The sequence below is a fragment of the Benincasa hispida genome, unplaced genomic scaffold (genome assembly GCF_027475165.1).
Source record: "Benincasa hispida cultivar pf3 unplaced genomic scaffold, pf3_genome.v1.1 HicScf28, whole genome shotgun sequence".
NCBI classification, from domain to species: Eukaryota; Viridiplantae; Streptophyta; class Magnoliopsida; order Cucurbitales; family Cucurbitaceae; genus Benincasa; species Benincasa hispida.
In genome coordinates, this window is record NW_028326360.1 from 1 (window position 1) to 12,213 (window position 12,213).

General features: G+C 28.6%; 1 protein-coding gene across 1 annotated transcript; it reads left to right on the top strand.

Annotated features, from left to right (window-relative positions):
• Window positions 1–8,445: 8,445 nt before the first annotated feature.
• Window positions 8,446–9,135, top strand: LOC120092760 (uncharacterized). Its single transcript, XM_039050947.2, has 2 exons — window positions 8,446–8,728; window positions 8,806–9,135. The coding sequence occupies exons 1-2, from the start codon at window positions 8,607–8,609 to the stop codon at window positions 9,041–9,043; spliced, it is 360 nt and encodes a 119-aa protein (XP_038906875.1). The 5' UTR covers window positions 8,446–8,606; the 3' UTR covers window positions 9,044–9,135.
• The last annotated feature ends 3,078 nt before the right edge of the window (window positions 9,136–12,213 follow it).

The window sequence follows — 12,213 nt, forward strand, 5'->3', positions numbered from 1 at the left end:
TAAAAAATGTTGTATCTTTGGAAACTCACACAATTTCAATAAAAAAGTAAATTGAATTAAAAAATTTGGAAAACTATTTAAAAAAATCAATCTAGAAGCAGATAAAAGTCTATTAATATCTATCAATATTTTTTATTATTTCTATAAATAATTTGATATTTTTTCTATCTGTGAAAATTTTTCTTTTTGTGCAATATTTTTTGATCTCTCAATTTATTAATTATATTTGAGTGGGTAAAATTACAACACTCATTCAAATCTAAGATCCAACATGATAAAGTTAAAAGTTGTAGTACCAAACTTTTAGAGTAAAATTTTGTTTTTTTTCCAAATATATAAATTAAAATAAGATGATAACTTCAAAATAAAAATGATAAAATAAGGTAAAATTACCTTTTCAATCATCGAGTTTTAAAGAATATATGCGAGTGTAAATCCAATATGATGAAGTTAAAAGTCGTGGTACCAAACTTCTAGGGTAATTTTTTTCCAAAATATATAAATTAAAAAAAGATGATAACTTCAAAATAAAAATGATACAATAAAGTAAAATTACCTTTTCAGTACTCGAGTTTTAAAAAACATGTGCGAGTGTTTGGGGTACTGAGTTGAGTTATGAAACTTGTAGTTAATATGTTGGAGTTAATAAGTATGTATTTGGGGTGCATATGTAAACCCCAAAAACCTATTTTACTAATTAGTTGTGTTTAAGTTTCTATGAATACGAGTTAATGGTGTTTATGTAGTTCAATGTTATATACGGTATGTTATGATTGTGTATAATGTTTAAAAGAGAAAAAATTTCTAAGTGTTAGGAAGGTGTACTCTCAGGTGAGATAAGAAAACTAACACTTAGATGAAGATCAAAGGACTAGATGTGATGAATGCACGTGCTACTATGCGGTTAAGGGTCCGAAGGAGGAGAATGAGTTAAGTCTAACGAGAGGCAGATGTCGATGGTCATTTTGGGGGGTTTAGCAAAGGCCAATAAGGATGGAGTGCAAGCAACTAAGTTTGGCTAAGTGAATGTATGCTAAGCGTTAAATGATGTTGCGAAGATTAGTAGGCTTGGTATAATGGCTATACAATTGCAAAGAGCGTTGAGGCATGTGTAGAGGTTAATGAAGGCATTGATGAGTGGCAGACCTAAGCACGAGTGTCTAAGACAAGCAAGTGTATGTGGGGGTAAGTGATGCGTTGACCAAGGGTGTGCAGTGTTGTTTGAGTGTGCATTGGCTAGAAGGGAGACTTGCATGGACACAAGCCTATGCATTGGTAAAAGGCTTAAACACCCAGCTTAATCACCCAATGAGTGGACTAAGTGGCTTGATTAGAGGCCATAAGTGAGCTTAGTGCGCCAAGTGTCATTCTAAGAATGTTATCTGATCATGCAACCTTTAATATAAAAGGAAGGTAAAAATGAAGAGCCCGGTTTGGACATTCTACTTGTGCTAAAGAAGAAGAGTTGCTACCAATTTAAAGCTTGAACAGTCAAGAAGTTAATTTAGGGTTGCAAAAAAGAAATTCTTATGGAATTGAGCTGGAAGTTGAAGAATTCCTCAAGTGCTCGAGATTCTTAGGTTACTTGGATAGGTTGTAAAGATTGATGAATTTCAAGCTCATTGAGATGAATTAGAGATTGGAATTTTACGTTGAGTTAGTTAAGATGTCTGAGAATAAGTTCTTAGAAGGAAGTTTCTTGAGATTAAGTCTGGAATTTAAGTTATTCAAGTTGGAAAAATTAAATATCAAATTTTGGTTGGATGAACAAGTAGGCAGTTGACCGGCGGAGGCTAAGTGTGGACAAGTGCATGCATAGGTGAGGATATGCGATAGAGTAAGTAGGCACAGGTCGAAGTGTGCATGCAAAGTGCACAAGAGGTCGCGTGCAATAGAAGAGATATGCTGAGGGTTGCAACCATGAGCGCCCATCGCATAAACGAGGTATGCGCATCCTAACGCCATTGAGCACCTGTATGCAGATTGCTACCCACTTAACTAATCGCAAGGTAAAATCTGGTTAAGGATGGTAATGCGCTGAGTACCTATATGTTGAAGATGCGTTGAGTAAAAAGGAATGAGATGATGCGTTGAACTAGATTTGGACTTAGTATATATTAAAGTTGAGTAATGAAATTAAGCTCAAGAAGGAGCTATAGGCATTAACAAAGACTCTTATTATTTTTACAAGGCAAACACATATAGAGGAGGCCTACAACCCTTTGAGGAAGTAACACAAAGACAGTGAGTGACTAATTTTCAAATGTTTACTGAGTATTTTATTAATGAAATTACAATACATAGTTACTTTTAACTTGATTTTCCTAACGTGTGGCTTAAGTATTGGAAATTGGTGTTGAACGCATGGTTTATAGCTTAACGATAGATTTTATATACATAACTCTCATTGGTTCCAATTAAGTTTTATGCCATGTTTTTAGCATGAGATTAAGCTTTTCAAGGATTTTCTATAGCATGTTGAGTATGCTATTTTATGATAAAGATTCATGTAAAGTTAAAATGTTGTATGTTTTATATGAAAAACTTACTCTTGGACATTGGTACCAAAGGTAGTAAGGTACCCAGTTACATGAAGATCCTTACTACTGAAGGTATAGTAAGGTAGGCAGGATCATATCAGTTCTATGTGCACATAAGATCTATGTTATTGACGTTGATGAGATGAAGCAAAATAGCTCTCCCACATGCTTAAACAGAGGAGTAGAGGTCCTTTGCAGGAAATGATGATGAATTTTATTTCAGAATGTTATATGCCATGTTTTCACTTTTCTAGCTTTAATCTCAAACCCTGTAAAGGGAATTGTAAATGTTTTATGAAAAACACGTTTAGGTTATTCTTATATGAAAACATGTTTCCTAAAATAGTCACTCATTAGCCATTTTTAGCTCATTCTTTTAAATGATTTCTCTGCCCGGGTAGTGGTCAATGTTTCAAAGTCTAGAAGATCTGCCAATCAGTCACTACTCAGGATCTTCCAAGCATTTTGAAGTTGAGTGGTCCACTTTGCTATGTTTAGACCCTACTTTTGTCTATACATATCATGGAAAAAGTATACAACTCGTGTCGAACTGTTGTTGTATTAAACTTAAGTTTCCATAATATATTAATGTATGTTGGTTTGGTAACTGTTTAGCAATATGTGTGTGTGTGTGTGTAATGAAATGATGATGAGATTGTGGTAGGATGTTAAGATTCTAAACTGCTAATCAGGTTTAATAGATACTAAAGGGTCAGGTTCACAGGAATACTGTAACGACCCGACCTTTTGAGTACTCTGATAACGGTCGTTACTCATAATTACACATTTACATTCAAAATATTTTGACCATCAAGGAAAATAAATTTCATTAAAATAATAAAGACAGTTTTCCAAAATAAATAACAAATAAGTAAAACTTTTATTCGGGGCCCCTAAAATAATGAAGGAAAAAAATAACTTAAATAAATAAAATTTTGACCAACATCGAGTTTCAAATCAAAACTTTATAATAGCTTGAAAACGTAAACTGAGCAGAAGCGATTTACATGTCCCATATGGCATGATCACAAGTCTCTCTCGTCACCCACCGTTTCATTCCTATCATTACCTGAAAAACATAAATTAAGAAAGGTTGAGTATAAAATACTCAGTAAGTGATCCCATTACTGGGATTAGGCTACGAGCAAAGAAAAATAGGTTGTGGCTCATATAGCTACATTGGTTTTTTATGATGAAAGGAAAACCAAAAGACGTACTATCTTGCCTTGAAACGCATGTCTAGCGGCTCGTAGGCACAACGTCAAACATAATAATAACATGAACGTGAACCCATCGACTCACGCATGTCTAGCGGCTCGTAGGCACACCGTCAAACATGATAATAACATGCGTCAAGGCGAGACAATAAACCGCTCTACTGATCTATTCATGCATCACATACATAATATCAGTACTAATTAGAAATTTGAACATGCTCATAATACTTATAACTGTCAGCAACAAGTAAAACATAATGACAAAATCATGCTTCAAGAGTCCATTAGTTAACTTTATAATTTTAGATTAGGTCGTCTGGCACAAAGGCACCGATAATAGTACCACTTACCTCAACTTGTAAAAACACAAAACAAAATCTCCTTAGAACTTCTTTAGCACACTTGAATCAACCTAAAGTTGTGGCTTGGTCCAAGACAAATTCCAAAACTTGATTCAATTAGCCAATCTAATCAAGAATTAAATTCCAAAATCAATAACTTAATTTTCCATCATTACTCTCAATCCAAAAGAATAACCAACCAACAACCTACCCAAAACTTACTGATCTTTACCAATTTTCTGCAAAACGAAAAATGGTCTCTAGCTTGATGGTCAATGCCTCAAAACTTTCAAATCTTGAATCCAAGATTTTTCTCAAGATTCCGGCAAAAATTGGGTAGTGGCGGCTGATGGCGCGTTGGCTCGTGGCTACCATAGATAGACAACGGGTGTTGCTGTCAAACGGCATAAATTGTTTAGGCTCGCAACTAGTAATGAGGGTCTTGCATGAGGAGGGTTTGCGAGAGTAAGAGAAAAGCGGAATTTCTAGTTTTACATATTTTATTCAGCAGAAATTACGAACAAATCAGAGCACCAAACAACGATCCAACCGTTCAAAATGAACTCCATATGTCTCGAACAGATTGACCAAATTTGAGCATGATCCAACGGTTCAAACTCCGGAATCGACAATTTTGTGGAAGCTATCACTGAAAAACCGAATTGTTTTCCCTCAAATTTTTTTACCTTTTTTCACTCTCATTTGATTTCGAAAAAAATCTCAATTCTTTTATTTTTTTCAAATTTTGAAAAGATAAATAAAATATTTTATCAAAATATCTCCAAAATCTCCAAGATTCTATTAAATTTAGAAATCAATTAACTTTTTAAATTATCTTAATTTAGGCTTCAAAAATCAAAATTAAAGGACATAAGATCCATCAATTTGATACAAATTAAATCCTTACAAATATTTAAATCAATTAAACCACATGAAATTAATTATCTCTTTATTTTTTTTTTAAGTTGGCCCTAAAATCTAAAATCAAAGGGAAGCAAAATTCAATATTTTCAAAATAATCAATTCGAATATCTAATCAATTAAATTTAATTTAACCAATAATTTTTTTTTTCAATTATTTCAATTTAATCCCAATTTTTCAAATAAAAGGAAAATTTAAACTCGGTAATTTTAGATAATTAACTTAAATTTTCTTGAAATTTGGGACGTTACAAATAGGTTAGACCGTAGTTGTCAAGAGTTGGTGGTTGTTGTATTCACATCCCTTCTCGAATTTAGAGGATAATCTAGGAGGGAGTGTGACAACATAATTGTGAGATAAAGTTTCTCGATGAAAGTGCAAAATAGAGAAAGAGGGGAAGATAGAGTTTATCGATAAATTTGTAAACTAATGGTGTGTTTGAAATACATTTTTCGAGTGTTTGATTTAACAAATAAGTCATTTCGAAATAATTTGGAGTGTCTGACAACCACTTAAAATAGCTTTACAAGTATATTTTAATAGGTTTTTATCAAAAGTGTTTAAATAAAAATGATTTTTTTGAAAAATATTTTTTCTCAAGTCAATCCAAACGGACCCTAAACTTGAAATTTACCATTGAAGTTAAGTTATAAGTTGGTGGACCAACTAAAATTTTAAAATATAACTTTTTAATTCTCAAACTTATATGAATATTTGCATTTGGTCCACAACTTTTTAAAATATATTTTTTAAGTCATTAAGTTTTTAAAAGAAATAGTTTTAAAAGGTCCTTTCTAGATTTTTTTTATTATTTAAAAAAATCTCTAAATTTTTTAAAACTTATTTTATAACTCAAAATGTCATATAATGGTTTAAAATAATAAAAAAAAACTACTTTATGTATCTTTTAAACCTTTTTTATAAAAACTCAAAAATTAATGGGTATATATTAAAAATTGAAGGACCAAATGCACTTACGTTAAAGAAAAAAAACTCGTATATTAAAAATATATATTTTGAAAACTCGATACCAAACATCTCTTTTTTAAAACTCGAGAAATAATAAGATAGTTTTTTAAAAAATAAAATAAAAAGAAAGAGGATGAAAATAGAGAGAGATGGGAACGTGGAATGAAGATGGGGAATTGGATACAAATATGAGATGGCATCAAATGATTGGTGGAGAGAAGCAAATGGAAAAGGACCTGACAAAAACCCATGTCGGTATATTTGTAAGGATCGGTCAAACTTCGATTTTTCGGTCTTCCACTTGTTTCCCTCCACGTGTCCGAGAATCCAGTCAACGCTTTGACGGAGTAACGATATTTCACAAATGTCTAAAAGAAACAAATGAATAATTAAATAGCTATCATTTTCCACGTCAGCTTGCTTTGTTTAAAAGTAGGGGAGTCACTACTAATGAAAATTAAAGATTAATAAATACCTTTAAGTATTAATTAAAAATTATTTTTAGGATTTTATTAAAAATAGATAAACTAAATTAAATATTTGAAACAAGTTTTAAAATACATGAATTCAAATAAAAATTAATACTTATTCCTAACAGAATTGTTGTTGAATAAAATATAATTGGATAATTGTACTTTTCAAGTCCTTTTCTCGTGAATAACTTTTTTTTCTTTAAGGACAAAAATAGAAAACTAACATTTTTTTTAACATAGAAAATTAATAAAGTATATGTTATTCCACAATCATAAATGTGTGATTTATATGAATTATTTGAATATATTTATATAATAAACTATTAATCTCCAAAAATGTATTTATTTTTTCACTCCGTGTAATCACATTCAAAATTTAAAATTTAATAAAATCAAAACTATTTTAAACGAATGTTTGGCTCGTGACTTTACTAATTTTAATTTAATTAAAGTTTAGTAAGTAGTTTGTATACAAAGAAAAAATGTATATAAAATTTTAGATTTCTAACTCGGATCCATAAGATTTATGATATTTTTAGTTCAACAGAATAGAATATGCAAACTGAAACTCCTATCCTCTCTTGATTGAAACTATATATTTAATAGTAGTTGAGCTATTTCATGTTTAAAATTTTGTTATGCTTTAAATTGAAAATAATTTTGTTTAACACAAAATATTTTATGAAATTAGCCAAAAAAAATCAATCCAAATTCACACATGAAAACATATGTGAAATCTTTTAATTTTATTAGGCAATATGGTAGATTTTTACAAAGTTGAAATCAACGCAATTTTAAACCTAAGAGTAGATTGAAAAGTGAGTTTACATAAAATAATAAATGATCGAATTTATTTTGCGGTAAAGATTCTCCGTTTAAACTAATTCTTTCAAACTAAAATATAACCTATGTTTAGTTTAAATTTTTAAATATTTAAATTTTTTTAAAAAAAGTCATTTTAGAAAAAAAAAATGTATTTGGTAGCTATTTAAAATAATTTTTAAAACTTTGTTTATTTTAAATAATTTTTATTAAGATAATTTAAATAAAAAATATTTTTGAAATACATTTTTCTTTCGTCAATCCAAACAGATCCATAACCGTTAAAAAACATGAAAGGTATGTGAAGCGTTTTTTTGTGAGTAGGTGAAAAGGTAGAAACACTTTTACCTTTTTTTAACCACGTTTTATGGGGAAAAAAGGAAATAAAATAAGAAAATAAAAAAAGAAAGAAAAAGGTAGAAATTGGTGAGAGTATAGCGTGGTGGGTCTATAACTAAAAGGACTTAATTGGGAAGTTTAAAAAATATGTAAATACTATTTTAGATAAAGGAGTTTCAAATTTATTATTCAAATAATTTTCAAGTGGTTTATTTTTAGTACATAAATTTTTAAATTTGTAACGATTTGATCCCTGCAAAATAACAATTTTAATCGTTACATTTAATTTTAATTTAATCAAACATGTTTTATAATCTCAATTTCAAGTCAAGTAGGTTATGAACAAGGATTAGGGAAACTATAGTTTAGATAGAAAAGTAACCTAACAATAATTAATATAGTTATCTTTAAAAGTTCATGGAATAAAATAGATTTGAAAATCCGTGGACTAAAAATAGAACAAACTTGAAAGTTTAAAACTAAAATAAACCATTTGCAATTTTAAGAATCAAAATAAAACAAACTAAAAAGTGTAAAAATCAAACTGAGATTTAAACGATTTTAACGTGAATAACTAAGAGAAATATCTAGGTGTATTCTTTTGTGTAGTATCTCATCTCAGTTTTTAATTACAAGTCGCCACGTGGTAAACTTTCGTTTTTTAAAAAAGATATATTTTTTAATATTTTTTTTTATTTATAATGGAAGAAAACACTCGGAAAACGAAGATGAATGCAGTCTGAAATATTACTCTATAATCACTACTAAACAAAAGGTTGTTTTATGAGTCTATATATAAATCTAACACAACTTCCTCCATCTACAATTCTTATAACTTTCTTCCATTCAAAACCAAAAGAGATTCCTCCATAATCTCATCCTTCTCTTTACCCTTTTTTGTAAGACAAAAGTAAAAAGAGAGAGAAAAAAGAAAAAAAGAAAAAAAAAATCAACTTGGCCTCTATCTTCTTCATCTCTCTAGTATGGCAAATAATGAAGAAGAAGGCAATAAGAATCCCTCAACAAACAACAACCTCAAAATCATTGTGGAAAGAAACCCTTCTCAAGCCAAGCTTTCACAACTCAACATCCATGGTTGGCCAAAGTAAGTACCATAATCCATCTGTTTAAGCTTTCGGGTCTTTTTTTTTTTTTTAATAATTTAATTTTTTTTATTATTAGATGGGGTTGTTCTGCTGGAAAATACCAGCTGAAATTTGAAGCTGAAGAGACTTGCTATTTAGTGAAAGGGAAAGTAAAAGCTTATCCTAAAGGAATTGATTCTTCTTCTTCTTCTTCTTGTGAGGAATACACTGAATTTGGAGCTGGTGATTTGGTTACTATTCCTAAAGGCCTTAGTTGCACTTGGGATGTCTCTGTTGCTGTTGATAAATTCTACAAGTTTGAATCTCAATCTTAAATATTTTTCAATTATTTTTATTATTTATTTACCATTTTCCCATTCTTAATTCCCTCTTTTTATGTAAATATATCTTCTTATTTTCTTCCTCATCTCAAACCTTTTTTCAATATTTTAATTCCACGTATTAAAAGTTGAAACAATCAAATCTCTCGTTTCTAGGTCAAGAGGTATATAACGAAGTTAGTATAGTTATTTTGGTCGAAATTTAAGGACTTATTGAATATAATACAAAAGATTTTAGGTGAGATTTTCTAAAGTTATGTCTATAAAAGTCGAGGATGGTTTTTTATGGATTAAATTTGTAATTTTAAGAAAAATATTTATAAAAAATGTTACTAAAATATATATTTCTGTCGTTCATAGACATGTTATGCCTAATTTGTTTTGTTTTGTTTGGCTGTCTTTTTAGGGAAGAGTGTTTATCAAGACATTTTTCTTTTATTTACTAAAGAAAGAAAATGATTGGTCTAAAACTTTTGAGGTTTAATACATTGATTTATTAGACGTATAATAAAAATTCTAAGTTTAAAACTGTATTAGATATTTTTTTAAATAGAGAAACTTACAAATTATTAAAAAGAGATTGAAAATTTAGAAATGTATGGATTAATTTTTTTTCAAAAAAAAGGTTGTTTGATTTTTCGAGCACAATAAATATAGCGAGGGGACACAAATTCAAAGTTATGATATTATAAGAAGAGAATATTAATGTCGGTCTTATCAAGAATTAAAGAGTAATAATTATTTAAAGTAATTGGATAAAAGTTGAAAGGGAAAGTCCCATTCAAACCAATCTTCTTCCATATTTAAAAGGGAGCTTTTAATGTTCCTTTGACTAGTCAAACACGTTTTATTGTGATTTGTATTTTCCTTTTAAGACTTATCTCTTTAATTGTTTTTTTTAGATTAAAATATCATTTTATTTCATATATCTTAAAAAAATGTAGTTAATAAGTTTTAAATTTATGTTTCGGACGTAGAATTGTAAAATGAAAATTCTTCATAAATATGAAAAAATGAGAATATGAAGTGAAAAGTGGAAATAAAGAGGAATATAAAGTTTCTGAATGAATATGAAAAATTGAAAAATATGAAGGATAGAGTTACTCGATAAATGCATAAATTTTTTAATAGTGTTAGTTATTGAAGTTGAGTTGTTTGCGTCAATTTAAAAAATTGAGGTCAAATAACTCTTTAAAGTTTATTAAATTTTAACCTATAAACTTTAGATAATCTCAAATTTAGTCTCACAAAGTTTTTTTTTTTTTTTTTTTAATTTAAATTGGCTAAGTAATAATAATGATTTTTATGTATGAAGTATAACGAATGAATATGTTTAAATTTATTAGTAAAAATGCTAATAGATAACAAAATATTTTTATGAAAAATCAATAATAAACAATCGGTAGAGAATAAATTAATGTTTATTAAAAGTACATAAAATTAGACATTCTAAAATATATGTACAAAAATTGAACAAGCTTCCAAATATAAATTAAAGGTTAAAAAAACACTTTTGGTCTCTAAGCTTTTATGAAAGTAACAATTTGGTCTCTAGACTTTGGTTTGTAACGATTTAGTCTCTATAATTTCAATGTTGTAACAATTTAGTCCCTGAATTTTAATATGTAACAATTTGGTCATTATACTTTCAAATTTGTAACAATTAGTCCCTAACATAAAAAAAACTATCAAAATTAGATATAAGCTTTATTTTTTTTAATGACGTAGACTTTGTATTATATAAAAATATTGACTCTCTAATTTATTTATCGGCTTATTTATGCAAAAAAAAATCATTAAATCTTAATACTAATTTCTACAATAGAGACTAAATCATTACAAAATTTAAAATACAACGATTAAATTATTATATAGGAAAGCTCAATGATTAAATTATTGTAAAATTAAAAATACAGAGATACATATCAAAGTTGACTAAATTGATACTTTTATGAAAGTTTAGGCACTAAAATTAATTTTTAACCTAAATTAAATAGGAAAAATGGTATTTTAACTTTTTTTTTAATATAAATTAAATTTAGTTATTGAATGTATAAAAGAAGTATGTGGTCCCTAATTCCAACAGGTTTCCTTACCGATGTGATAACTACGAATTTTTATTTTCCTAGTATAGCCTATGGGCCAGCCTCTTTTTTTCCTTTCTTTTTTCTAATTATTATTTTCCTTTTTTGTTAAGTAAAATATTACTTATTTTTCATCAATATTTCTTATGTATTTATGTAAATCAATTTCTATTATACAAAAATTATAAAAACTACAATATATGCATTAAAATGATTCTAATTTGAACATTATATATGGTTTTTTTCCCCTTTATTGCTCTTAGTGCTAACAATTAAGGGGTGTTTGAGACATTGACTTGAATCGAGTTGAGTTTTTAACTCAACAATGTTCAGTCCATCAACTTCTCAAGTCGGTGTTATAGTAGCTCAACTCCACCAATATCAATAGTATTCACGGTTGAAGTTTGAACATTAATAAATCTTTTTTCTCTCCCTCCCTCGAATGTTTCTAATTACTCCACCTCGTTGACTACCTATCACAGCCAAACTCCAATAACCACTTCTGACAATCATCTCCAGTGACCATCTTTGACGTCCAACTCCACGCCTACCACCTCCGATGACCAATTAGGATCATCAACTCCATCAATTATCTTTAGCAACTAACCCTAATAACCAACTCAAGTATCATATATTGAAAAAAAAAAAAAAACAAAAGCAAATAAAACTCGATTGATGGAAGTTTTTCTAAATAAAAAATTTTAATTATTAGTTCATTGTATTTGAAAATCGTCTTATATAGTAGTTTAATTTATACCCTCACAACTGTATTTTTGGTTTCACAAAAAACACATGATAGGTATGACAACCCTAGAGGGGAGGATAGAGCTTATTCAAACTAATTAAAACTTTTTATTAAATCTAGGCCAGTTAAACTAAGTAATACACTTTGTGCTAATAAGTAATTTAAACAAGAATTTTATACAAATAAATTCATTTCAAATAGTCAATAAACTAAAACTAACACTTTTAAACACCTTGTTTAATAATAATAATAAGATTGATAGGCGATAGAAGTTTTTAAGAGCTATCAATCAAAACAAACAAATATCAATCAAAACAAACAAATATGAACAATGA

Coding starts and splice junctions, on each gene's coding strand:
- LOC120092760 (XM_039050947.2), top strand. CDS start 8,607: ATGGCAAATAATGAAGAAGAAGGCAATAAGAATCCCTCAACAAACAAC. Junction 8,729..8,805: donor AACATCCATGGTTGGCCAAA/GTAAGTACCATA, acceptor TTTTATTATTAG/ATGGGGTTGTTCTGCTGGAA.